At 37.8% G+C, this 25,901-nt stretch overlaps 7 protein-coding genes and 1 long non-coding RNA gene across 18 annotated transcripts in view; 4 read left to right on the forward strand and 4 right to left on the reverse strand.

Annotated features, from left to right (window-relative positions):
- Window positions 1-1,933, reverse strand: part of LOC143186014 (irregular chiasm C-roughest protein) — a 58,005-nt gene extending 56,072 nt beyond the window's left edge. Inside the window, exon 1 of the mRNA XM_076389368.1 lies at window positions 1,747-1,933. Within this exon, the coding sequence (XP_076245483.1) occupies window positions 1,747-1,813 (67 nt within the window). The 5' untranslated portion in view covers window positions 1,814-1,933. The remainder of the gene's footprint in view (window positions 1-1,746) is intronic.
- LOC143186025 (uncharacterized) lies at window positions 1,082-2,299 on the forward strand. Of its 2 annotated transcripts, none has more exons than XR_013002980.1 (2): window positions 1,082-1,226; window positions 2,063-2,299. It is a non-coding gene; the product is annotated as an uncharacterized LOC143186025 (long non-coding RNA). The 2 variants fall into 2 exon arrangements; XR_013002981.1 differs by having other exon boundaries at window positions 1,183-1,226; window positions 1,422-2,194.
- Window positions 2,300-3,018: 719 nt separating this feature from the next.
- On the forward strand, window positions 3,019-5,451 carry Rcc1 (Regulator of chromosome condensation 1). Of its 2 annotated transcripts, none has more exons than XM_076389376.1 (6): window positions 3,019-3,233; window positions 3,342-3,425; window positions 3,714-4,087; window positions 4,180-4,546; window positions 4,644-4,916; window positions 4,985-5,451. In XM_076389376.1, coding segments are annotated over exons 1-6 (1,290 nt in total). In that variant the 5' UTR covers window positions 3,019-3,232; the 3' UTR covers window positions 5,176-5,451. The 2 variants fall into 2 exon arrangements, with proteins under 2 accessions (XP_076245491.1, XP_076245492.1); XM_076389377.1 differs by having other exon boundaries at window positions 3,019-3,185.
- A 206-nt stretch (window positions 5,452-5,657) lies between these two features.
- Tim10 (translocase of inner membrane 10) lies at window positions 5,658-6,808 on the reverse strand. Of its 4 annotated transcripts, none has more exons than XM_076389387.1 (2): window positions 6,564-6,808; window positions 5,658-6,365 (listed from the first exon to the last, which is right to left on the reverse strand). In XM_076389387.1, exon 2 carries the CDS (start codon window positions 6,185-6,187, stop codon window positions 5,897-5,899), a length of 291 nt encoding a protein of 96 aa, XP_076245502.1. In that variant the 5' UTR covers window positions 6,188-6,365; window positions 6,564-6,808; the 3' UTR covers window positions 5,658-5,896. The 4 variants fall into 4 exon arrangements, with proteins under 4 accessions (XP_076245502.1, XP_076245503.1, XP_076245500.1 ...); XM_076389388.1 differs by having other exon boundaries at window positions 5,658-6,345; window positions 6,550-6,808; XM_076389385.1 differs by having other exon boundaries at window positions 5,658-6,345; window positions 6,546-6,808.
- Window positions 6,809-6,937: 129 nt separating this feature from the next.
- LOC143186309 (cytochrome b-c1 complex subunit Rieske, mitochondrial) lies at window positions 6,938-7,963 on the forward strand. Its single transcript, XM_076389881.1, has 4 exons — window positions 6,938-6,993; window positions 7,041-7,279; window positions 7,419-7,596; window positions 7,672-7,963. The coding sequence occupies exons 1-4, from the start codon at window positions 6,938-6,940 to the stop codon at window positions 7,961-7,963; spliced, it is 765 nt and encodes a 254-aa protein (XP_076245996.1).
- A 286-nt stretch (window positions 7,964-8,249) lies between these two features.
- On the forward strand, window positions 8,250-9,406 carry Med11 (mediator complex subunit 11). The gene is made up of 3 exons (XM_076389688.1): window positions 8,250-8,418; window positions 8,515-8,655; window positions 8,737-9,406. The coding sequence occupies exons 1-3, from the start codon at window positions 8,343-8,345 to the stop codon at window positions 8,856-8,858; spliced, it is 339 nt and encodes a 112-aa protein (XP_076245803.1). The 5' UTR covers window positions 8,250-8,342; the 3' UTR covers window positions 8,859-9,406.
- Rtgef (Rho-type guanine nucleotide exchange factor) lies at window positions 8,889-13,815 on the reverse strand. Of its 4 annotated transcripts, none has more exons than XM_076389687.1 (12): window positions 13,610-13,815; window positions 13,399-13,525; window positions 13,144-13,321; window positions 12,844-13,059; window positions 12,565-12,763; window positions 12,241-12,477; window positions 12,074-12,152; window positions 11,831-11,955; window positions 9,910-10,048; window positions 9,685-9,786; window positions 9,524-9,605; window positions 8,889-9,452 (listed from the first exon to the last, which is right to left on the reverse strand). In XM_076389687.1, the coding sequence occupies exons 1-12, from the start codon at window positions 13,676-13,678 to the stop codon at window positions 9,290-9,292; spliced, it is 1,716 nt and encodes a 571-aa protein (XP_076245802.1). In that variant the 5' UTR covers window positions 13,679-13,815; the 3' UTR covers window positions 8,889-9,289. The 4 variants fall into 4 exon arrangements, with proteins under 4 accessions (XP_076245802.1, XP_076245801.1, XP_076245799.1 ...); XM_076389686.1 differs by having other exon boundaries at window positions 9,524-9,608; XM_076389684.1 differs by having other exon boundaries at window positions 9,865-10,048.
- Window positions 13,816-15,949: 2,134 nt separating this feature from the next.
- Window positions 15,950-25,537, reverse strand: LOC143186179 (uncharacterized). Of its 3 annotated transcripts, XM_076389681.1 has the most exons (10): window positions 25,193-25,411; window positions 24,735-25,114; window positions 24,168-24,460; window positions 23,734-23,799; window positions 21,370-21,577; window positions 21,005-21,256; window positions 20,243-20,445; window positions 20,034-20,125; window positions 19,089-19,281; window positions 15,950-18,678 (listed from the first exon to the last, which is right to left on the reverse strand). In XM_076389681.1, the coding sequence occupies exons 1-10, from the start codon at window positions 25,262-25,264 to the stop codon at window positions 18,353-18,355; spliced, it is 2,085 nt and encodes a 694-aa protein (XP_076245796.1). In that variant the 5' UTR covers window positions 25,265-25,411; the 3' UTR covers window positions 15,950-18,352. The 3 variants fall into 3 exon arrangements, with proteins under 3 accessions (XP_076245796.1, XP_076245797.1, XP_076245795.1); XM_076389682.1 differs by having other exon boundaries at window positions 20,034-20,445; window positions 25,193-25,537; XM_076389680.1 differs by lacking the exon at window positions 23,734-23,799 and having other exon boundaries at window positions 20,034-20,445.
- Window positions 25,538-25,901: the final 364 nt, after the last annotated feature.

A 25,901-nucleotide genomic window follows, 5' to 3' on the forward strand; every position in this document is an offset into this window, starting at 1 on the left:
AAATTTGAATTACATTACTGTAATTCAATAAAAAAAAGTCGTCTTATCTCGACGATTAGTCGGATAATTGCTCATTATTATTATTGCACACACGGTGTGCAATCGGTCTCGAATGGGTTAAGGTTTTATGACATTACTCGTACTGAACGTGTTAATAGCCTAAGTAAATATTTATACACAGTACATAGTATATTTTGGTTCATCCTTTGACTATAAATGGAAAAGAGTAAGGAGACATCGTTCTCGACGAATTACGAAAGAATAAGGCAAACTCAACGGGGTGTTCAAATTAAAATTGGACTAAATCGAACGCGAATACACACTCAATCTCCAATGGATGTTTTCTGAGAATATAAGGCGAAGCGGCGCGCAACGCGCTAGGCGCGACAACATCGACGAGGCACTGAATGCTTTTTTACACTGCGGAAAATACGCAAGCATTCGTAGTGTCCGTGACAGGAAGGTATCGATGGAGGACTGTGAAGTAAATGTTTTCCAAGCCAATGAAACGTGTTTTCGCGGTATGAGTGGCTCTTCTTATCCATCGTGTCACGTGGAAAAACGTTCAAGCACAGCAGAAGACTCGTTATTGTTTAAGTTTAAACGATTCGACTACTCGAATCGTTCCTTTTCTGCCCCGCCCTCTTTCTCGTTCAGCTTTTCAAATTTCGGTATACAATTTTTGCGATGGAACGAATCTCGACAACAGCGGCCGTCGAGAAAAAACTAACCAATCGACAGACTACGCGCAAAATAAATTTTCCGCTGGAAAAAAGCTACATACTACAAATCCGTCGATATCTCGTCGTATCTGACCAAAAAAATACGATGAAGCAGACGAGTACGAGTACGAGTTTATTGGATGACAAACTGACTGAGTCGATGTTACCGTAATTCAAAATGCAATCCGTATCCGTGTTGCCTGGCTGCGGAAATCGTTAGGATGACCTGATTAAAGCAACATTTTTCGTCTCTAGTTAGGCCAAAGGTACGGCGGGGAGTGAAGGAGACCAAGAGACCAAAAGACCAACAACGATAGCAGACATGATGGAAAACTGTACACGTAGTTGGAAAAGCTAGAGAAGAAGAAAACGAAAGAATGGGAAAAATTTGCCTTTGCTAATTGCATGAGACATGCGATTGTTTTATGAATATTCACCGGGTCCTCGAAATGGAAACAGAGCGTGTTCGTGGCTTCTTCCACCACCTATATTCGACGTACATATGTATGTATATCCTTCTAATGTCACAAAGTGTCCTTCATCATTCCGTTCCCACCACTTCTAGCTATCTACCACATCACTACGTAACATCTCCATCTCCTCTTACTCCTCCTCAATAGTAGGTACTTAACTCAATTTTTCATCTTATACGGTACTACGTTATACTCATTTATAGCGAAACATGGTTTATTTTAACAGTTGTAAGGAGTAGTTGAAATGTTTATGAAAACGTTTCTTCAACCCTTTAAGTCTGCCTACAATAAATTCTGATTCGCTCGACAGTTTGGTGAGTGTAAGCCAGTCAGGTCGCAATTTGCAAAGCCAAATATTTGTTCGACCTCTTTCATTCGGTTTAAATATAGTTTGTTAATAGCCGTTAGAAAGGAGTTAGCATGACCAATAGCCTGACCAAAGCAAACATTTTCATAATAATAGATACGTATCTAATAATAATTCTATTCTCATTGAAGATAAGAGGTATGACAGTATGGAAAACAAATAAAAAGAATGTTTTTAAACTCACCAGCAAATAGAAAGAGCGGAATGTGTAGAAAGCATGGAAAAAACCGGTATCGACGTATTCTCGACATGACTCCTTAATTCTACATGAATTCTTATTTCCACCGTAGAAACTCTTGATCTTGAAGTCTGATTTTCCGTTGTTCTTTGTCCCTTTGGCAAACTAAATTCTTTCTTCTTGTGTGGAAACACACACAAACTCTCGCGTAGTGAAAGATTCTTCAAATGTAACCACGTAAACAACTTTACCGCGTTCGCGCGGTGCGCGCACTATTTCTGGTAGCAACGCAATAACAACAATAGTAATGTCACGGTAAAAGGGAAAAGAAAGAAGAAAAAAAAAAGAGAAAACAAGAGTGGACGGAAATACAATAGAGAAGAAATACAAAGAATGAAATGTGAACGCGGAATTCGATCGTTTAGAGGATAACAAGAGCAAACCTCGCGTCACAGACCGGTCACACCGACTACACGGGCTAAGTCTCGCCTTCGACTGCCGCGCAGCGCGCGGCCCCCTCTGGCTCAACTCCCTCCAGTTTCGTTGGTTTGCACTACCATTCAAGAGGGACCAACCACAAACTCGGGACCCCTTCCCTCTTACGCTTCGTACTATGTAAGTAATTTGTGATTTAGTTTATGTAGTATAAATTCTACCACGACGAATGAATTTATTGCTGCTATGAATGATACGCGACACCGTGGACTCATATGTTGTGTTCTGTGTTGTCTTCGCGAACACGGATAATTTCTTTTTCTTCTTCGTTTTCTGCCGATAAAGCAGCATATTATCTTTTTCGAATAATTTATATACAATACATACATACTCCTTTCAAAAGGCAAATTACTATATGTATATTAATTGCATTATACGTAATCAACAATTGTTTATCTGTTTAGAAGTAGTAATAATGAGAAGTTTGTAGAGGATAGCTTTAACGGCATATTATTCATTTTTTATAAGAGCTGCATATTATGATGGTTCCGGATACTTATTACGTACTTCATACGTAGAACTGTTAGAATGAACTATCTACGTCAAATTATCTATTTTAAAACGTTGATCGTTTGTCTATTCTGCTCCAAGTCGCACTAAAACGAACAAGATTACAAGGCAAATACAAAGTGTAGAAATTTCTTCAATTCCTGAACGTGTCATTGTTTCGTTTGCAGTAAGAAATGATCTATTTTCAAGATTTTGTCCTATGATATTTTCAAATTCGCGTGATATCAGAACATTGGAGAATTGGAGAAGGGAAAGAATTCCGTTAGTGGGGTATGCACTGTATACCTACCCATAGGTAGTCTCTATACACTGGAAACGAGGATTCTGCATTTAAAAGTCACTTTCTGTGTAAGCCGGATGTTAGCGCTTATTACGAGTTGCGCAACAGTCGCCAAGCTCAGCAGCGTTGCAACTTTTTGGCGCCAACTAATATTCCGACAGTAAGGCGTTGTATATTCCAGTTCCGCGATAATCTCGTTCAGAAATCAGTACGTACACGAACAGGAGATATTAAAAACGATCGTTCGTTGATACGTTACAGTCATAAAAACGTTTTTTGGGGCGTACTTTTAAACATAACCTCGATATGGTTTCAGTGCCGCCAAGAAAAGCAACGAAACGAGCTGCTGAAACTCCTACGAAAAGTTCAAAGGAGCCGAAACAGCTAAAGAAACAACCCGGTGAGTATTTTGTCTTGTTTAACTCAAATGTTTACTGCGATATGAATTTTCGCATCGAACTTCTTACTAACTTGAGAGAATTTTATCGAAATGGTATGAACCACGATGCACATGGATGTAGTTCAATCCGTACGATCAATTCGCGTAAAATATTGCTTCTCACCCATGAATAACTGAAATTCTGTTTAACATGTATTTCAGAAATATTCCTTCTGCTATAACTATTTATTTAATTCAGATCTATCTAATATTTAAATGTTTCTACCTGATTTTATGCTTCTTGTTTAGTTGTTAAACCTGACTTAAGGCAGTCTTCGACGGGTGGTGTTTTGTTGGTGTTCGGGCAAGGCGATGTAGGGCAACTTGGATTGGGCGAAGAGGTTGTCGAAAAGATACGACCATTTGCTATTCCTGGATATCAAGATATCGTAGCTATAGCAGCTGGTGGTATGCATAATGTATGCCTAAGAGAAACAGGAGAAGTGATAACGTTTGGATGCAATGATGAAGGAGCTTTGGGACGAGACACATCAACAGAAGGTTCAGAAACTAAACCTGGACCTGTTCATCTGCCTGGTAAAGTAATTCAAGTATCTGCTGGTGATTCCCACAGTGCCGCTTTGCTAGAAGATGGAAGAGCTTTCGCATGGGGCTCATTTAGGGTATAAACATTTGTTTTAACATTTTATAGATTAGACTCAACTTTTCTCTAAAAATAGTAACATTGAAGATCTAATAGATATATATTTTTAAGGATTCCCATGGCACTATGGGTCTAACACTGAAAGGAAATGAACGATTTCCAATAGAAATATTGCCTAACATAAAGATAGTTAAAATAGCATCTGGTGCTGATCATTTAGTGTTACTTAATGAGAATGGGCGTGTGTATACATGTGGATGCGCAGAACAAGGTCAACTAGGACGAGTAGCTGGCAGATCGGCTAGTAGAAATACTCGTTATGGTATAGGACCTTTATTATCTCCAGGTCTAGTTGAATTTAAAATTACTAAGAAACTAGAGTTCAGTGATATATGGGCTGGCACATATTGTACATTTGCTAAGGAATATCACACAGGAGATATATATGTATTTGGTTTGAACAACTACTATCAAATTGGTAAGTATAAAGGAAAGGATAATAATAAACTAAATAGAACAAAGGGTGATACACTCCTACTTACAGAATATCATTAAATAGTATGAAATAATTTTAGGTTTAAAAGAGCCTAAGACTCATTTTCATCCACAATTATCAAAAACATTTAGCGGAAAAGTTTGGAAACATATCAGTAGTGGTCAACATCATACTATTGCTATTGATGATTCTGGTCAAGTATTTGTTATGGGTCGCAAAGAATATGGCCGTCTTGGACTGGGATCTAATTGTTCGGATGCGAAAGAACTAACACCGGTCCCTGCTTTGAGTTCGTTTAAATGCATTGACATTGCTGCGGGTAGCGCCCAATCTTTTGCCGTTACCGAATCGGGTAAGTTGTTTTCTTTTATATTTGCTCAAATATACTTTGGCAACATCTTTATACGGTGAACCGTCTAGGAGATTTGTATTCGTGGGGCATGGGTTCAAGCGGGCAGTTAGGCACAGGAGAAGAAGAGGATGCTGAAGAACCTACATTAGTTAAAGGAAAACAGCTTGAAGGAAAGGCAATAATACGAGTAGCAGGTGGAGGCCAACATACATTAGCATTAGCGACGATTCGTTCATTAAAGGAAGAAACTACTGGCTAATGAAATGTAATTAACTAAATTTCAAGTATCTTTGCGTGATAAAAAAAATCTTGACAACGAAAGAATAAGAAATTTGCCCGATTTTGACTCTCCTTGTGTTAAAGTTGTATCAAAGGAGAAAGGATAACTGAAAATATTTTTCACAGTGTATTGTAATTTTGATGTTAATCTTTGATCTACTTAAATCTGTACATAATTTGTTGTGCTACCAAAAGCTGCATCATTATGTTTGTAATGATTAATATATGAATAAACATTTTTCTACGTGTGAGTTAATTTATATTTGTATATTTAAAACAATCTCTTCTCTATAAAGATAACTTCTGATGGCGGACCGCACGGCTATGCTCAATTTTTTTTAAGTCTGTTCTTATTCGAAAGTATTTATTTCTACTTGCAATTTGCAATTATACTTCAAATTGTCTTTCTATATCTTATATTCTACGATAGCTAATTGAAAATTTACAATTCAAAATAAATCGTTAACACTTAAACCAGTACCATTTTATTGACCAGTGTGTATCTAGGTACAGAAAAAAACGTGTTCTTTTTTTTACAATTTACTGCAGTTTTATATAGAAACTATAGAAATAAATTTCAATTCTTAGAACATAATATTGATATTCCTATGGAATTCTAATATTTTTTATCATGGCTGTTGACCATAAATAAATCAAATTTACATGAATCTATTTCTTAACAAAGTAATATTTCATTTTATTTAATTCGTTTTTGATTGGTCTGTAACCTTGTTCTTTAGAAAATTGTCTTCTTGCATAGAAATTTGAGTGAGCTTTTTTCCAATACGTTCGTGAACATCTAGATATTTAGCGATACAACGATCAAGGCATATAGATTCTCCTTTGCTTAGTTCTGGCTCAACATATTTTGGCGGAATGCATTTTCGATGACAAGCAGATGTCATGCGATTGTACATATCGGACATCATCTCTATTTCTAGATCCTGTACTAATTTTAATTGATCTTCACCAAGCGGTGGTAAGCCAGCCATTGTTTCAATTCCAACCACTTACTATCTTTATAATATTACAACTCTTAGGGCGACGCTTTATACAGCTGTACCAGTATTACGTAGACGTTCTCTCGCTTTCATACTTTCATACCTTTTTGCATGTACCTTTCTCTTAGAAAGTACAAAACTGTATAAACCTATAACAGCAACAACAGTCCTATAAGAAAAATGATTAATAAGTTTATATCATTTAAAAATGTGTAATCTGTTGAGAAACAAACGAAATGGCATAAATGTTATTCCTTATAATGGAAGTAAAGGTTCTTTGCAACACATGTATTTTCGGGCATAACAATTAACAAGTATGCAAAATTACAATTGATTGATTCTTACGTACCTACCATCCAATCCCTACCTTCGCCACAGTTGGCAAACTCATTATTTTTTAACTTATCCAAAGAAGAAAAACCTTCGTGTTTCTGAACGTGCACCTATGCAGTCATGTGTTCTTTAGAAGATCTAACCTCTTTCTATTCGTTCAGCAGACAAATGAAAAGAGTTTGGAATTGGAATATGGCTACGTCATAAGATTTCGTAACCATTCGGTACTAACGCAAAAGAGAATGTACTTGAACCCCGAAAGCATCATACGCATATACAGAGTGACCAGTCTATCTGGAAACTCTCCGAGTGTTGGCAGCATTTATTCTAAACTGTTAGCATTGTAAGTGCTGCCAACATCCATTAGATACAGTATCCAGTTATATACATACATATAGCTTAGTACACATGCATGTTTGCACGGTGGGTAAATATCTATATTCTATTATTTTCAGAACAGTTGAGTTGCAATTATAAGGGAAAGAAATCTCGATTCGTTGTATTGAACCAGGAGTCTGAAAAAAATGTTGCTCGTCAAAATATCAACTCGCGATCTTTATTCTGCATCGATTCGAATATTCGGAAATTGGTTGAGCGCGAATTTTGTTTGCTTAAGAAATCGATACGCTCATACCGATTTGCCGAAAGCAAATTTTCAAGAATATCGTCAAGAAACATTGCATAATTCGAACGTGTCTGCAATGAAAACGATCGACGAACGAAGAATTTCGTCTTACACGGCATCTTTCGGTATGTCTGAAGAAAGTATCTATTGAACTGTTTAAAATGAGAAGCAAAAGTTAGCTAAGAAAAAAAGTGAGAAAGTTTAAAAGATTTCGTGGAATTGCAACGATAGCAAAGGAAACTAATGACTTTACTTGATTATTAGTTGCCGGTGTCGCAGGTTTATACGCGACGAAATCTCATTTGGTACAATGTGTGTTATTTATGTCTCCGTCGCGGGACGTTCTAGCGGAAGCACAAATCGAAATTAATCTGCAGGATATAACAGTAGGGAAGGTGTCAGTTTTAAAATGGCGAGGGAAACCAGTTTTCGTTTACCACCGGTATCTTGAAATGAATCATATATAAATATCATAGTATTTTCTCATTTTATTGTTTCTCGAGACCATATCTTTTAGTCCCCAATCCATCATAGAACAAGAGAAACACGTGAATATCACGAAGTTAAGAGATCCCGAACGTGACGAGGATAGAACAAAGAGACCAGAATGGTTGATCGTAATTGGAATTTGTACACATCTTGGTTGCGTACCGATTCCTAATGCTGGTATGATATCTGGTGGATTTTATTGTCCGTGTCATGGATCTCATTTTGACGCGGCTGGACGCATACGAAAAGGACCAGCGCCAACTAATTTGGAAGTACCTCAATACGAATTTCTCAGCGATGATGTTGTTGTTATTGGTTGAATACCATCATCTATTTAATTCAATTATATTTGTCGTTCAATTATCGTTTAACCATCGCTTCCTTATTTTTCCTTATCATTTTGAAAACATTTTCCATTTTTATTCCGTTACTACATTTTTTCCATTACTATTTCGAAATATACGAAATTTTATACACTTGATATTATATATACTATGGTATATGAACGAAAAAGTATCTACATCTATCAGTGCCATCTTCCGACTAGTTTTGACGATTTCGAGCGCAGCATGCTAGTCTGCTAGTATTTGCTAGTTGTTGTTAATAGCATGGTGGTGGGGGGCGGTGGCGGATCATTATTGATTTCTTCAATTATACGTAAACCAACGAGTAAACGTGGTGTACAAATTATTTAACGCAATGACACCACCGATGGAGAGAATCCAAATTTTAGAAACGATCGAGAAGGATATTATCGTATGTCTCCAAAGTGCAGGTGATGAATGTTTCTTTAATTTCAACTGCGACGTGAAACGCAACCGTTGACTCTTCGACTATTACAAAATATGTAAATTGTACTACCTACGTCTAGGACAAGCTTTCGTGGAGCTTAGCAAAGAAAAATCTAGTCTAAAACAAGCTGAAGCACAAACGCAACAGTTTTTAAAAACCTTAGGTCACGTGGAATCCAAATTAAGCGAACAAATCAATTATTTGACCCAAGTTTCGACAGGTAAAGGTTATCAGCCCTTAATTGTTTTAAAGGATTATCTTGTCTACTTTTTGAATCTCAATCTGAATTGATATTTTCTAGGACAACCGCACGAAGGATCTGGTTACGCGAGTCAAAAGGTTTTACAAATGGCATGGCATAGATTGGAACACGCACGAAGTAGAGTAAATGAACTCGAGCGTATTAAAAACAAACCAAGATGAGTGCATGGAATGCATTTTATATGTGAACAATTTATCAAGAAATCATATTTTTTATTCTGCCATTTTGAACTACAAGATATCAGAATTTTGCAGAAGTTATGCCTATTCACTTAATTCTATGTTTGTATACAACGAATGACTCTAAATACATAAAATATCTATAAAGTTATAGCATTCTTAAAACTACTTCCTCGAACACTGAAAGTAATGGGCAAGGAGCGATTCGAATAATTAAGGACCTATTTGTCCCTTATTACATTTTGTTTACAGAATTGTACTATAGAACGTTGATTGTTCTAGAAACATTCCTATTGTTAAATGTCACAGGTCGCATATTTTGGTGCAAAGAGCAAAGAAAATACGTAAAAGTAATGAATATTTGTTAATCGTTACAGCGATACTGTAATTACATTTATTTAAAAAAGAAAAGTTCAAGACACAGATCCATCTACGACACCTATACTACGTTTCACCGTAGCGGCCAAAGAAAGTCTCGATCTTCGTTCTTCGTCCAGCTGTTTCGTCAATAAAGACATTTGTGATTGCAAGTCTGTCATTTGATTTTTCAATGTTTTGACAGTCTCTGATAGTACCCTAAAAGTTAGATTAGCACATGCATGGTAATGAGAGTTTGAAAATCGATTCAGTTTAGTATAAACGTATACCTGTTGCTACAAAAATCCCAGTTTTCCTTGTTGTGTACCAAAGATGTTCTATCACGTGTTTTATGAGAACCATAATCCAACACTGCTAAAATGTAAATTTTAGTAAATTCGTTCAAGGTCGTTCCATATTAAGAAACAATCAACACGATTCGATGACCTACGAGTCGATTCTCCAGAATGTACGGTGAATCTAGCACTGACGGAAACACAATAAGCCTCAATCACTTTCAGTATAATCGCATCTTCTTCGAATTGTCGTTCGTCTACGAACAAGCAAACATACTATTCTAATTAACAATGTATTTCAAAATATACAATTTGAATTCTTCAATTCGTATTACATGCTCGATGTACACGCGATAAATCCAAAGCGGGTTCAGTTTTACCAAATGCCCTTAAGGTATACACTGGAGGAGCTGGACGTAACGAGGCAATGCTCCAATGTGTTTTAATCGTTGAAGATGGAGAATGTTCCGCGATCGGACGTAGCTGTTGCTGTTGTTTCCCGTTCGATTGGTTGCAGATCTAGCAAAATTAAGAAAATGTGAATATTGGAGAAATGAATGGTCGTATAGCCAGAAAATAGAAGTTATAAACATGCTCGGTTATATCGATTATTTACACGTGTATGTATGTAGGTAGGTAGATAGGTAGATAGGTAGATAGGTAGGTAGGTAGGTAGGTAGGTAGGTAGGTAGGTAGGTAGGTAGGTAGGTAGGTAGGTAGGTAGGTAGGTAGGTAGGTAGGTAGGTAGGTAGATATATAGATATATATACTGAATTCGTTTCTCGAAATAAGCATTAGTATATTGGCAGAGCAAAAGCTTACTTCACACAACATGGCTGTAAAACGAAAGCATACACCAGCTATATTATTATGAGCGAGATACAATTAATGGCAAAATGATTAAACATGTTAACCGAATGAAAAAAGGAAACAGCCATGCCATGGAAGCTTGCCTTGTTGGTCCGTGCATCCAGAAAGTGGTATAGATTTCTTCAGCCACCAATGAGCATATAGCCCCGACGTATAGATTTCATTTGTTCTGCCGTAATCATCTTTGTCGGTAAGACAATTTGGTTGGATGTTTGGTACTCTTTTCACTTTGCGTACGATGGTTTGATGAGCATACGGTAACGGTTGTGTAAATCTTCTCTGCATCAAATCTTCGATATTCGAAGATGCGTCGATTGCATTTTCAATTACTACACCACCCTTTACTATTTGATTAGCATCATGCAACAAACAGTCAAAATTCTCAACTCTCATGGTGGTTGTATCATAAATCGACGAATTTAAAGTATTATATTTCGATACATTTTTCGACAAATCGGATAGATGCGCGCTGTCTCTGAGACTGGAATCGAACGATGAAGTACAAATGCACTTATCCTCGAAATTATGCTTATCGTTAGCACTTTCATTGCACGAATTTTTCGTAAAAACGTTAATATCGTACTTATTATTGGCGTATGTGTATGATTTGCACGAAGAATTAATTTCAGATGAATTTAATCGATAACTATCAGCCATTCCTGAATCTGACGAGCGCATACTAGAATCCACACAAAAATCAGACTTCTGTTCAGTACAAATTAAATAACGGCATTTACAATCCATGTTGCACACACGAGCGGTCGGAGGCTGTATGGAAGTATCGGTAGCAGATTGTTCTTCGTTCAATATTATATTTTTCCAACAGTTCGTTCCAATTTTATTAAGTCGATCTCTGTGGAAGTTACGATCAATTGGAAATGAAAGAGAAAAGTTGGCAAAACGGGATTGACGTATACGATAACCGTTTCCAGCCCTTCCTTCTTCTTTCTGACGATCGGCGACAGCAAAGTTACCGTTCTTAATGTGGGTAAAAGCAACAGAACCGGGTAAACTTTTGCTGGCTTCACGTATACTGTTCCGTTCGATTGCAAATTCTGTTAACGTTGAATCTTTTCCTATTCCTACGGTACTAAGATCGACGACTTCACCCAACGCGTACTTTACGTCAAGGGTCAAGGTAGATTTGTGCAACGTTGACGTTCCAACAGATTGTTGCTTCTCCATAGACTCGTTCCTTTGAGAACTTGTTTCGAAGTCGCTGGACTCACGATACCGAGTACTTGTTCGCATCGGATAAAGGGTATAAGTTGTTATATTAGGCTTTCGCAGTTTTACGTTACTAAAATCCGGCTTCAAAATATATTGTAAATAAAGTAACTTCTTCAGTAGCTCAGGACGTATAATCTTTCTTTTTACCAATTTTGCAAAGTATTTCGAAAGGCGAGTATACGGTGGAAGATTACAACTCACGCGTGACGTAGTCGATGATTTTACGAGATTGTTGTTCGTTATTTGTTCCTGGATTAAGAGTTCGATCCAACGCTGCTGATCTTCTTTCGTGGCACACAGAACGAGTATACTTTCAATCATCGGTCCTAAAGGAAGAATCGAGACAACAAAAAGGAAAAGATAAGAGGGAGCATTGAGTTTTTTCAATTTTTTAATTTTTCTCTTTACGCATCTTCGACTCGAAATGTCAATATTAATTCTTACCTGTAATTTCAAAAGCATTTCTTATTTCGTCGATATTTTCCTTTTGAATGATATTAATGCCCGTTAATGGAAGTTTTCCCTACGAAAAAAAAGAAAATATCCATGTATTCTAGGACGCGCGAGCGCACGATGGAGAGACTGTAAAAGATGAAAGATTTTAAACATACTTCGTAAACGAAAGAACTCATTCTTGGGCTAGTACTAAGCACTAAAAGAGTTGATGGAAAAAGGACAAAGTATCTATCTCGACGGTCTAATCCAGTTGTTCCGCTTGCTAGCGTAACAGGACCGACATAAAGAATTTCTCCGAGTGTGCTTAATTCCTCTCCTTCCCATCCTTTGATACCACTCGTTAACACTTGAAGTGCTAGTTCGCGTTGCTTTCGTATAGATGCGCATCGCTCCTATGAGATGTAATATAGAGAATATCGCGCGATCGTATGTACATTAAAATTTGTCGAAACCAGTAAGTTATATTTGTATGTACATACCGCTATTTCTCTGTACACAACTATACTGCGCTGAGTATCTCCTCTATCAGGATGATTTTTTTCTGTGTATCTTTCCAATTCTTGAAGCATGGCAGAGTACTTGTCCAGTCTTCGAAACGGTTTACTTAGACCAGTGGTTAACACTAGTATACCTGGTGTTATTGCTCCTCCATTTTCCATAAATTTATTTAATTCATCTCTGTAATCGAACAATATTTATTAGACATATTGACTTTTTTTAAATTTATATAAACAATTAAAGAAACCCTTTCTACGTACCTATATCGATCCAAAATACATACAGCTCGTGGATGATTTCCACAATATGATGTATGAATAGATTTCAATCTTGGTGCAAGTGTTAAAAATATGTTTCCAACTTTAGAACTACAGCCTTGACTAATAGCTGCTTCTAAACTAGCTAATAGTCGTTGATGTGCTTCTAAAATTTCATGCACATTACCTAGAAGCTGCTTATATTCCTCTTTGCTTAGTCTATTAAACAAATATAAATGTAATGTAACTTTTTGTATTCTAAATAATATATATATGTATATATATATATATATATATATTTACATATTGGCCGATTCTAGAGGATGTAGAAAACTATTTATTAATCCCTGCAATTCTGCTACATTCACTCTTTCAGAATCAACAATGTCTTTTAATACGATATCACGATTAAGCTTATGATGCGTAGGTAACTCTTGAAGAATTTTCTCTGGTGACGCCTTAATAGTTGAAAGACCACCATCTCCAGTATAAATAAATGTGAGCATAAAATGTATGAGCTAACATTAATTATGCACTATTTAATTTTAAAATCTATACCTAGGGTCTTGCACTCTTTCACATAATTAGATGGAAACCAACCAGTTTTGTCATTCAATGTACCTTCCCACCAACCTTCCTCATCCGTTTGCGTTATTGTTATTACATCTCCTTTTTTAAAGCATAGCTACAAACGGAAACACAACAGAAATGCAGTCGCATTTAAATGGACCATACAATACTTTTTAGCATAAAGTAAGAAATGACATACTTCGTCGTTATTTTTTCCTCTGAAAGGAAAAATTGCAGTTACGAATTTTGGTGCATCAGGTTTTGCCATAATTCTTAGCTTGCACTCAATTTAACAAGATTTCAGCAAATCCATGAAATTGTATGTCACTAACACTTTACACAAAAGCTTTTCTTTCCCTTCTCGTTTTCACGCTTCTCGAACTGTCCATAAATTTCAAGTATCGAATGAATCAAAAGACATTCGTCTGAAATAAAGTATATTTCACGATTTTAATTTGAAGCTTTTAATGATATTATAAATATTAACCTTGCTTTGCTGTCTTATAAAACAGTCGTTACAAATATTTAACGAAATGAATTAGGAATTTCAAAAATAAGTCACATATGTATGTATAAAGAAATGTAGAACACAGGTTAGGTTCTTTTCTGGTGATGTGAGTGATCATGTATATACATATGTAGTCATAGATCCTAACCGCAAGTAACTGAGTAGCACGAAGCAACTAAGGATAATAATTTAATAATTTAATCAAAATACATCAATTTTTAGCTCTTCCCGTATGGATATTCTTTAAAAAGGATCCGTTTGCTATATGTTTGTATAGCGATTGTAGGTTATTCGTTTTGCAAGTGTATTTAGAAAAACAAGCGGGTGAAACAGCATGTATATGTATAGTTTAGAAGCAAACTGTTTTCTTCGCGGCACGTATGTATGTACGTACTTACACTTTAAAACAATCTGTGCCAATTTTGTTCAGCAATGCTGCTTTAGAGAACCAACCTTAAATTGATTGTCATTCATTAATAGAGGTCGCTGAAATTAGCCTTGTGTCATGTGTCAGAGACGAAGTACTTAGTCCTTATTTACCTAGAGTAAGCTAAGTACACCTTTTATTACTGTTTACCTGTACTTACCCTTACTATACGTAAGTATGTACGAAACATATGCTTATATATAACCTCGGGTGGTTTGTACATATCTTGTATCCTTACGTAGAAACTTATGTATAAGTAATTAAAACGACATTTACCATATATACATTCATATGTACATCTACATACATATATACGTGCTATCACATCAATTGTAAAGAAACGGCATGTATTTATTTTACTTATTATATATTGTACATGTATTCCGTGTCATGTGTATGTATACCATATCTTCTCCCGGGCATTTTCGATCTATTGCGATGTTTGTATTTAAGATTTAATAATTCGTTACTATCGGTATCTCTCAAAGTAACGATGATCATTAAATACCATAACTGATGATGTTGTCTTCAGGAACAACGAGTTTGATTAGATGCTCTATTTTTCGATTCAGTAATTTCTAACTAATAAAAAAAATACAAAAGAAAACCTAAAAAGAATGAAAATAATTTTTGACGCCATACGTGTTATTTTGGAGAACTTCATTGATGGCTAATTTCGAGCTGACATCGGTAAACTGATATTTCTAATATTCATCAGATCTACTGGGTGGATATGCATACATACGTCCAGGCAAAAGTATAGAAATAAAAATGAATTATGTCCTAACTGTTGCGATCGGTCGGTCCCGTAGGCGTTTTCAATGATATCGCCGTTCTTGCTTATCATACGATAAGAACTAGGGTGAAGTTGCAAATTATTATTTGCATCAAAATTTAAAATTGAATAAAAAATTCTTTCTCCAATAATAGGATTATGCTCATAATGGTATTCGATACACTAAAGAAAGAAAAGAGATAAAAAAATCAGTACGATATTACAGTGATAAACGTATAATACATCGCACAGGTACAGGACATATATGTATGTAATAACGTCGATCGAAGAAATCGCCTGATCGATAGGCTATGGTCCGCAATTTAGGTATCCGTTGTCGGGTATCTGGTCACATATATATTTAACAAAAAGCGTGTCGAAACTGATTTTGTCTTGCCCTTCCTGTCTCAATACAACATGCATGACCCGTTCTTTCGAAAGACGCTGTTCGGTCCCTTCGAGAAAAAGCTCCTTTTTTAACATTGACTCGAGCATTTCCAATTGAACCCGATTCTTGCTTGTAAAGCAATATTATTGAACGTTTACGTAGATGGACGGATAATCACCACCGAACATCGTTCTCTTCTCAAAACGGGAATTCTTTTTGCATGTCTTGCGCCGTTTCTTTCTCTTTATTCTGCGTATCTTAATCATTATCGATTTGGTCCTTTTGTTTGGATGACTCCCTCATTCTGAATTTTCGTTTATAACAAACAAAGAAGACAGAAATATATTTGAGCGTTTAACGTCGCCGCTTTCACCAATGACACGATTAAGAGAAGAGCAGAGGACGGTTTTGTCGAAAAATATAGACGAAAAGACGTATGAGTGCGCGTGTGTACATGTGTAATCATCTGTAATAATGTGTACAGTTATTCATTAATGAATTTAAAGATTGAAAAGATGAAAGGGCGGGTGTTAAGATCGCCATGCATTAACCAGTATGCTCGCCGAGTGACTCGCAGTCTCAATTGTAACTAAGAAAGGTTTTGTTTCGCTTCGTACGTTACAAAAGAGAACGATTTTCAAATTTCAGGCATTCGATTCTTTTCTATCCTAGTTACTAGTATAGTGTCGTATGCGCTCAAATATAATACATACCGTTTGGTACATACATATACCTGGGAAACAACGTTCTTATTGACACAATATCTTTGTTTTTCGAAACGTGGCAGGCTACTATTGGCGAACGAGTAACTGCGTTAATGTTCTAAGAGTCAAAGAAATCATCATTCTTCGTAAACGGATGCAACGCTTAATAATTAATTTCACGAGGTTTCTGATACATTTCAATTCATTGAAAAATGAATTTGAAGATTATCGTAACAATAGTGTTTTGTAACATTGTCGTCGCAAGTTGCAAAAAAATGTCCATATGAGGTGGAAAAAGAGATTGCAAGATATTGCTGTTTTAGCGAAGATACTTCAACTTCTCTCTCATTTACCTTTCTACTATTATATAGCACATGCTATATTAATTATATACCTGCTGTACATATAATGATGTTTATGTGATCATATGTATACGTAATCCAAGATAGATACAATACGCGTGGACAGCATGACACGTTGTAAAACACCGGTTTAAATTGATATAACGACTTATAAAAGAATGTCGCAAGTCCATAGAGAAATTTCATACTTTCGCAGAACATTCTATGCTACTAGAGTTTCATGTCGGACTAAAAACATCAAAACTATCAAAACAATGAATCGACTTTAGTATCTAATGAGTACAAAGATTATTGCATGAACGTCCGATAAATATAATTGAATGAGGCGATAAGTTTTGCACAACAATGAGTACAAAAGGATAAACATTTTTCTAATAGTGAGGGCCAATTTGGAGAAAATATGATCAAAAAATATGATGTGTTAAAATTATTTACATTTCTGTGCAAGTTCACACTTATCAATTGAATAACTAACTATTGCGCTAAATCCATCGACTCCTTTTTATCATATAATAAAATTGAGTAGTTACCTTTAACTACGCATCATTTATGTGTATATGATTCTTGAAGACATGACTAACTGATTTATCTGATTTATATTTACGATAGGACAACGATATATCTAGTGTAAAATTAAAAATGTGTTAGCAAGTGACTTTGTAATTTGCATCCTAATAAACAGGGAAGGAGATATAATTACGTGTGCAGATTTGGAAGACAGATAAAGAAAGAAAGACCGACAGAGAGAGAGGGAGGGAGAGAGAGAGAGAGAGAGAGGGGGGGGGGGGCAGGTTATCTTTTTCTTTTCTTGATGTTGACGAGATAAATACGGCACATTGAAACGAGTGCCAATTCAATTCGACTGCTATAACTAGCTATTTCTACTATGGTTAAACACGATCAGTTTTATATGTACCTATAGTATTTTTATATAAGCCACCACGTATTGGGTAGAAAGGAAAATTTAATAAGTGGATGTAACTAGGAATTTAGATCGCAATTGATCCAATCAAAATTAATGGTATGCTTACGTGAATATGTACGAACATGCGTAAATATGGATATTGCGTGCATGTGCTTGCGTTCAAATATACCTGTATGGTTCTTATACATACATATACTCATAATCGATCCACATATGTATTTACGAACATATATCTACACTTCGTGTGTATTCATGCTTTTTCGGCGTTTACGTTCATTTTAGTACAAATATGTAAACTCGACCTACTGATCTGTAGTATTTAAGTAGTCGTTTATCTGTTCGATGAGTACATTCATCGAGTAAAAGAAGATTTGTCAGGTGTTTACAAATTTTTGAGGTAAGTCATGTAATTATGTTTAAAATGCAAATATTTCTGGGTAAAAAGCATGGTCATACTGTGGTTATCTATTTCTTTCCAACACTTCAGGTTTGTAACGACGAACATCGTTCGTGTAGCAGTAGTAACAATATCAATTTTAAAACACTGAATCGTTTTTTACTTTCCGTAAGCTTTTGTTTGTAAAAGTGTTCAAGAATAAAGGTAATAGGACGAAAAATGTAAATATCTGACGAAAAGGATGGGGCTTGCGAATCATTGGAGGAAGTTATGGTCCCAGCGACGCGAAACTCAAAGCTGTTGTTCGCACGATTGTACAAATGAACCGGATCGTAGATTGACGAAAAACGTGAACAAGAAAGGCAAAGATAAATGAAATTAGAAGAATGGAATCGGAAGTATTATTGTAAACAACAGAAACAAATGGTAGAGTGGAGAGGGACATTGCAATTAGAATTAAAGAACGTGTAAGTTCTCACAACTTTTCGATTTGCTATCTCTCGCCCACACTTTACCCAATAAGTTTCGTACCTTCAAACTTGTACTTGTACGACTGCCGCGATATTTTTTCGGCGAATTATTTTCTGAGCAAGATCCTAAAGGTGATTTACTACGATTTTTTCGTGACCTTTTCCGAAAGAGGTCCCTCGTTCTTTCAGGATTCTCAAGCTTCAAGCGAATTTGCGTCAGTAACCCAACAAGAAGTTCGTCCACGTTGTGATTTATTCCAACGGATGTTTCGATAAATTTGCAGTCGTAGGATGTTGCCATAGATTTTCCTTCTGGAATAGGGCAAAGTAAAATAATTTGTTGACACATTCCAGATCGATGTACTATTCGTGTCTCACAAGAAGCCCCCTGAAAAGTAGTAGGAGCAATGCTTCCCATGGGACTTCTTCTAGGACATGAATAATACGTACTTATTTTGATAAGCTACTAAATTTACTACCATCATCCAAGTGATGATGGTCTCGGCTACTTGGGAAGGGGGGTATTCCAGAACGCAACGGATGGATCATCGATCTCGACTGTATCTATTAACGATTCTTATACGTGAAAACGATTTTGACTTGAAGCAATATTGCAGAAAGAAAGTGCGCGAAATATGTAGCGCACGTTAACTTCAAGGTTGTTGTAACCAAATTTATCCGTTGACAAGCTGCGAGAGCAGGGGACTGAATCGGCCTCTTACCTTCAGTCGAAACCAATCGACTGCGAACGAGGTCAACTTTATTTCCAACCAGGATTACCGCTCGAGCCGATACATGGTCGCTGCGCCAAAGAGTTTGCAGAACCTCTTCGGCTACACGTACCGAAGCTCGATCGGTCGTTGAGTATACGACACAGTATGCATGCGGTTCGTACGTTGCTATACAAGTTTCTGGCTATAATAGAAAAATGGAGCATATTCATATTGCAATTGTAAACATACACAAAGATGGCGAACAACAATTTAATATCTACTAAGTACCGAGTTAAGCGAACAAATATCTTTACCTAGCCGCGTAGCTCTAGCTTAATTTATTCATTTGATTTTGGCTCAGTCAACATAGTAATACAGCAGTATTTTACGAATATAATACACAGTATAGTAGGAATATTTTGTGTTTTAAATTTAAAAGAAGAAAAAAATTGAAAAAATGTGGTAGACGGTTGTATCGATTGTCGCACCTTTTCATGGTTGACCGAATGTTATAGCTCGATAATCGTCAATCGCTGCTCACAATGCTTCACTGAGTTCAGATCTAACGCGCTTACCGTTTACGATAAGTGATCAACCGTTGCGCGTTCAACCGCGAGTTTCTGCTTTTTTACATTTTTTACGTTATCGGTAGATAGAACTAGATCCAATAGAACTGAAATGAGTATCTAGTAAATACTGAGTAAAAAAATAAGTGAACAGAGGAATGTTGCTTTTTACGCGTGTGTCTTTATCACGATGAAAAAATGTTCATTAGTGATTACCTAGTATTACTGATAGAAACCGAAAAGAAATGTTTGAATTGTTGACACTGCGCAACACGTAGTGGATTCTATGTCAATGAGCTGTATTAGCGAAAAGAGCTCGGGGAGGCTCGAATAGTAAATGATTTCAGTGTGACGCTTGAATTATATGAACTTTGTGGTATTTACTTACTGTCATTTCAGCGCAAGAATGATCGATAAATGTCAATTCGGATTCTTCACCGGCTAGAAGTACGCTAACAGTTTTTTCACCGGATTCATCATCTGTAATGGAAAAATGTAAGGCGCAGCGCGTTTGATGATGAAAAGAGAGAAATATGAAAAGAAAGGCTACGCACTGCATAGACACAGCAGCGATACGTGACAACGATAGTAACTTACCGATAGAAGTGTCATAAGCGTGGAGATATTCAGAAGTCATGAATTGGGAAACCAGCGAGCTTTTCCCTACAGCTGGAGCTCCTAACATGAGAACGCGATACGGTGTTGGTCCCTGTGATGCACTACTTTCGCGGGAACTTGCCAACGAGCCAGCTGCCGAATTCCGTGCCGAACCAGGGTACGAAGCCGTTAGATGTTCCGTACTGTACCACCGTTGAAAGCCAGTCCCCGAAAGAGAGCGACAAAAGGATGAAAAACAGAAGGAAAGAAAGAAGTGTGAAATAAATAATACGCCGTCGCGTCGCGTGAGTTTGAAAAACCGGTGTTGTTTTTGTTTTTTTTACTCGCTATTCTATTTTTGTAGTTTTATTATCTATTTCAATTGCAACTGACGATACCTGAATACCTTGGTTGTACCTCGAATCGGTGATTGCCAGGAGGGACTGAGATTGCTCCCGATGCGTTTGAACGTCGCGGTTAGATCCTGCTCTAAGGTCCAACACGTGTGTCTACGTTGCTTAAATTCATATGTCACACGTAAACTCACGCGTTCGATTTAGAGTAGAACCACAGAAACGATCCGAATTTTACATCTTAATCTTATATATATCCCCCCCCCCCCCCCCCCCCCCCCCCCCCGCCGGTCTTCAATTTTCTTGAATGGAGTTGGATGCAGTTGAATACATTTTCATCGTGACTCAGTTAACCACTTACTGCTGTCGAAAGTCGTATAAAAAAATATGCAAGTTAAGATAATCTCACCTCGAGTTGCTCGAAGCGACGCTATTGTTGGAACGAGATCTTCGGCTCTTCAACGAGTCTCCCCTGTTTACGACTCCTTTGGCAGTTATACTGAAATGTCTCTGCCTGTAATATTCTTCTTCGACACCTGTGTTCGGCATACTTGCGACTCTTGATCTTTGTTGCGGAAGACACAAATAGTTCGGCCTGCCCGACGAACGACTGCCAGGAGTTTTCACCGATTGGGATCGGCTATGATGAGGACTGCCATATCTGTGAAAATGAGAACCGCTCGCTCTGCATCGGGCTTTTGAAGTGTAATGCGTCATTTGCTTCCATCCATTGCATCTAGATACATAAGAATGTAACGAAAGGTAAGAACGAACCTCATCTCGAAATCGTGTATTTCTTGAAGTGTTAGCGTGTTTGCAACATCCAGCAATTGCCTCATATTTTCTTCTCGACGCCGGACGTCTACCTCTGGATGTAAAAGTATTGTTGCAGCTCCGGCTGATCCGTCCAAAGAGAGAGATGGTTGTTGAACCACGATCGTTGCTGCTTGTGTCGATCTCTTATTTCCAGTCGCGTTTCCTCCTTTTCGGTATTAGAAAGCAAATATCCGTTATCTTCGTTCTATAGTGTCGCCTGTGGCGTACGTTGCGAATTACCAAAAGACCTCCGAGCACCGAGGACCGAGGACCGATTCGCTATTTTTTCACGTTATAACTTTTATTTTTACCTTCTGAGCACAGTTTTCGCGTTCCCTCGTTCTTTAAGCATTTTTAGTTATTCTTACTCTAACCCGTATTTCTACTCTTCACTCCAATCTTCTCGGTTCTCTTTGCTATTTTGTTATTTTATCCCTTTTCTCTGACCAATCGATTGCACAGTCAATTAAATAAAGAAATGTGAAACCGATTTCGCTTATGCGAACATTCCACCTTGAATTCGTTATTTTCCTCTTCCACCTCCTTCTCCTCCTACTTCTTATCCCCCCACCCCCCACCTCCCGCCGTACCTTTTTTCATTCTTCACCATTTGACATCCCTTTTCCGTTTTCTTCTTTCGCTTTCATTTCTGCTTTTCGATTTCTGTTATGGCATTTACAGTCATCCATGAATAGCTGCATCAAAAGAATCACTTTAGTTGTGAGATTGAAATTGCTCTCGACTCAATTGACAAACGCATGGTGTCGAGAGAATTTTTTTTAGGAGATGCTAAAAGCTTTACATACGAGGTGCGTTTCTTTCCAAGTAAAAACCGCCGCGCCCTGTGTGCGAACAATTTGTAAAACTCCAAGGACGATTTTACATAACGATGCTACAGGATGTCTTTCGACCACTCGCAATTACGCTTTATTTCTTTTTTATTCTTTTCTTTTCTTTTCTATTCTTTTCTCGTGTAGCAGTCTCCTTCCCTCGGCTCTCTGATTTTCCTTCCTTCCGTTGACATTTTGAAAATATTCGCATTTTTCGACAGAAGTAACAGAGACAGACAATTGGCCATAGTGTCGCCGTTTGATTTGAATCGATTATATTTAGAATGTATTCAAGAAAGAAAGGTAGGAGAGGAGAAGACAGAGCAGATATCAACGATAAATGCGAAAGAAACGAGAACGTGAAAAAAATGAATGGAGAGAAGGAGAGCTTGGACAAATAGAAAATAAGAGACCGGTGTTGCTCATAGAGATCGTGCATTTCGGCAGCGGAAAGAAAATGATCCGCAATGATAAGTGAGAATTGTTTTGTTCGAGATAAAGGGCGACAAATTTTGTCGGAAACTGCAGTGGCAAACGAAGCGCTATCGCTACCAAGTCGCTCAAACTAATAGCAACTAATAGGAAATATGTATTGACAAAACATGCGCTCTTAAAAACTAAAACGCACGAATTTGTTAAATTTTGAGACAATATGCCGACGCAACGAGATGTCGGTTGGGTTACAAAAGAACTAATGACTCTCCTCTCCTCGAAAAATATCCCTGAACGTTCTTCCGTAATTTTCCATCTTCTCATGGATAGCAATTATTTATTGATCGTTATGTATTTCAGCGGTATTCTCAAATGTTACCTACGAAGAGTTGCGACATGTCGTAAAATAATATGTAGGTATTGTAAAGTATCAGCATCATTATCGAGAAGAGGAGCAACCAGATGATGGATAAGAAACGGTGAATGAGAAAGAAAGAACGGGGAGGAAGGAGGATAACAGAGCAAGCTAGCGAGCAAGCGTATGAACACAAGAGACAGGGATAAGGCTAGAGATGGAGGGTGGGGGGGAAGTTACCGAATCGTTTTTGAGAGAAACAACAAAAACGTAAAGGGAGAGGAGAAATGGGATATCAAAACTTAACGGAAAAAGTTGCAGCAAGTCGAACGTAAAACGCTAATGAAGGTAGCTAAATTGTCATAAGTACGTATGTATACTATGTAATAAGTATACTAGTAAATGAACCACGATGTAAGGTAAGAAATAGAAACGAATGTAATCGCGAAGTGCGTTTCACGGACTATAGACAAGTGTAGCGCGAACCGAGAAACCACCGACTGTGTCGAATCAATGAATATTATAAGTACTTATGTCGGCAGACAACATAGGGCAACGTTTCACTACAATATCCATTACTTATAGTTCAAAGATTTTGACGATCGGTAACTCTCCTCCTGTTTCGGTATTGAGTGAAATTGCACGGTGATCTCTCAGTTTCATTAAAGATCTCGAAGCACAACTCGAACACAATCAACTGTATACCTATTGCGCAAAACGGGAAAAAGAGCCTGACCCATGAATGAATGGTCGAAACGAGGGGATGAGATTCTGAAAGAAAACAATAACAATTGATTTTTTAGCGAGAACAACACGTCCTTCGTCTTTCGAACAGTTCTCTCTACACGTCCGCCTGCCCTTTCATTTGTATGTATATACGTATGCATTTCACTTTCTGTCTTTAATTTCTACATGTTTCATTTTTAATCTCTCAGTCAGTTTTTCACTCGTATCTCTCGTGGCTTCCGTATCTCCCGTAATCCCGTAATCAAGTAGTAACGATCAAGCAAAAAGTTTGCTCGAAATAAACAAATAAACAATGTAGGAATTACCAAATGAATCAACCCTATCAAAATGTTGCGTAAACGCGTCCTCGCTAAAGTATTGGTATCACGGCTTGATAGATTTGATGTACTTACCAGCGGCTCTTCCTCGAGATTTACTAACACCGGTCCTAGTCGGACCATTGGACGATCCGTCGTTGGATATGCGACCTCCTACCAACGATATATCCAAAGGATTCGTCGTAACGTTCACGCTAGGTTTCCTTTCTTCGTGTTTGCTGTCGATAGGTGGAGAGTTGTTTGATCGATCAGAAGATCGATCGATACTACTGCCACCCTCTTGCGTTTTGCCGACGATTAGCGTTAATACAGGATTTAAAGCATCTGGATCCGGCTGACCGGCGTCTATAGAACCTCTCACTGGCGTACTACAAGAACGACGGGCAAAGAGAAAGAAAGAAAGAAAGAAAGAAAGAAAGAAAGAAAGAAAGAAAGGAAGGAAAGAAGAAATAAAGAAAGAAAGAAACAAACAAGCAACGGAAGGAAGAAAGGAAGGAAGGAAGAAAACAAGAAAGAAAGAACGAAAAAAAGACATATCTACTTATGGCTTATATTGACGGACTAGGCAGAGGCAAAAAAGACGGAAAAAGGCAGAAAAGGGACGGAGAAAGTAGTATCTGCGTAACTGTATTCTATACGAACCTGAAGAAGTCAGTCGCTCGAAGATCCGGAAGAGGTGGAGTCCTTCCAGAAACGGCTACTCTGATTTCATTGAGAGCAGTGGTGGCAGTGAGTATTGTTTCGGTTTCCTCGAGAAGATTTGAAGTACTCGACGCTCTAATATCCAGAGAGGCAGTAATCTCCGATGGTACACTGATAGACGATAAGGTGTACGATTCGGATGCTTTTGTATCTGTAACTGGTGGTGGTGGAGGTGGAGGCGGCGGCGGTGGCGGTGGCGGCGGTGGAGGAATTGATTCAGACGTCGGAGCTGTTGTTAATGAAGCAGGAGGTGACATTTCCGACGGTATGTCCACTAAATCGAAACTATCGTCGGGCTGTTCACCATCGGTTGTTGTCACCTACAATAGAATAATGCAATTAGATTGAATTTCTCCTTATTCGTTCTATGTTCAACCATTAATCGTCAATCATTTTACCATTGTGAGCATCGTGTTGGCACTATCGGTACTAGTGTTGATCGTAGTTTCGGAAGCAGTACTTGAACCCATGACGACAACTTTTGGAACAGCACGACAACTCCGACTTCCGCCAGCACTTTTAAAGTGTAACCTTCGGAGCGCAGAGGCTGCGTGAGACAACAGATCAGTTTCCCGCGAATTTTCAGTGCCATTGTGTCGATGTGTGGCCCCAGGTGAATGCGACGCTTGCGACTGCGACTGCGACTGCGACTGCGGCTGCGGTTCCGATTCGACTCTCGCCGAATTGGTCCCATTACCCCGCGAGCTGCCACCGCTTCTGCGACTCGACCCGCGACCATCCAGACATCCCTAATCGCAATAGAAATTAACCACCAATTATAAGTTTCATTCCCATTTATCCCAGTTTCTCTTATTCTATTGTACTACATTTCATTTAGTTTGCTACTCACGTGATTCTTGTGTTCCGGAGTGGAGGGAGGATTCGGTGAGTTTGGCAGAGAACCCCCCGTGGGGGCGCAGTGCCGCAGTCGCGCCAGGGCCGTGCGAAGCCCCTCCGTCACGAGGCTCTTTTATTTAATCCTAGCGATTTCTTCTCACACACTCCTTTGTCTACTTGGGTGCTTCTTGCTCTTGCTCGTTCTACTGTTTTCCGGACTTATTTTACTTTTTCTTACTTTACTGTATACATACACCTTCTTCTATTCGA

The sequence above is a fragment of the Calliopsis andreniformis genome, chromosome 12, assembly GCF_051401765.1.
Source record: "Calliopsis andreniformis isolate RMS-2024a chromosome 12, iyCalAndr_principal, whole genome shotgun sequence".
Lineage (NCBI taxonomy): Eukaryota > Metazoa > Arthropoda > Insecta > Hymenoptera > Andrenidae > Calliopsis > Calliopsis andreniformis.

Coding starts and splice junctions, on each gene's coding strand:
- LOC143186179 (XM_076389682.1), bottom strand. CDS start 25,264: ATGGGTTCAAGTACTGCTTCCGAAACTACGATCAACACTAGTACCGAT. Junction 25,115..25,192: donor CCAACACGATGCTCACAATG/GTAAAATGATTG, acceptor ATTCTATTGTAG/GTGACAACAACCGATGGTGA. Junction 24,461..24,734: donor CGAGCGACTGACTTCTTCAG/GTTCGTATAGAA, acceptor TCGTTCTTGTAG/TACGCCAGTGAGAGGTTCTA.
- Tim10 (XM_076389387.1), bottom strand. CDS start 6,187: ATGGCTGGCTTACCACCGCTTGGTGAAGATCAATTAAAATTAGTACAG.
- LOC143186309 (XM_076389881.1), top strand. CDS start 6,938: ATGCATGTTTGCACGGTGGGTAAATATCTATATTCTATTATTTTCAGA. Junction 6,994..7,040: donor ATTATTTTCAGAACAGTTGA/GTTGCAATTATA, acceptor GTATTGAACCAG/GAGTCTGAAAAAAATGTTGC. Junction 7,597..7,671: donor CCAGTTTTCGTTTACCACCG/GTATCTTGAAAT, acceptor CATATCTTTTAG/TCCCCAATCCATCATAGAAC.
- Med11 (XM_076389688.1), top strand. CDS start 8,343: ATGACACCACCGATGGAGAGAATCCAAATTTTAGAAACGATCGAGAAG. Junction 8,419..8,514: donor CGTATGTCTCCAAAGTGCAG/GTGATGAATGTT, acceptor ACCTACGTCTAG/GACAAGCTTTCGTGGAGCTT. Junction 8,656..8,736: donor TTTGACCCAAGTTTCGACAG/GTAAAGGTTATC, acceptor GATATTTTCTAG/GACAACCGCACGAAGGATCT.
- Rcc1 (XM_076389376.1), top strand. Junction 4,088..4,179: donor TCGCATGGGGCTCATTTAGG/GTATAAACATTT, acceptor TATATTTTTAAG/GATTCCCATGGCACTATGGG. Junction 4,917..4,984: donor TTTTGCCGTTACCGAATCGG/GTAAGTTGTTTT, acceptor TGAACCGTCTAG/GAGATTTGTATTCGTGGGGC.
- Rtgef (XM_076389683.1), bottom strand. CDS start 13,678: ATGGCAAAACCTGATGCACCAAAATTCGTAACTGCAATTTTTCCTTTC. Junction 12,478..12,564: donor TTGTGTACAGAGAAATAGCG/GTATGTACATAC, acceptor TACATCTCATAG/GAGCGATGCGCATCTATACG. Junction 9,609..9,684: donor ACATTCTGGAGAATCGACTC/GTAGGTCATCGA, acceptor TTTACATTTTAG/CAGTGTTGGATTATGGTTCT.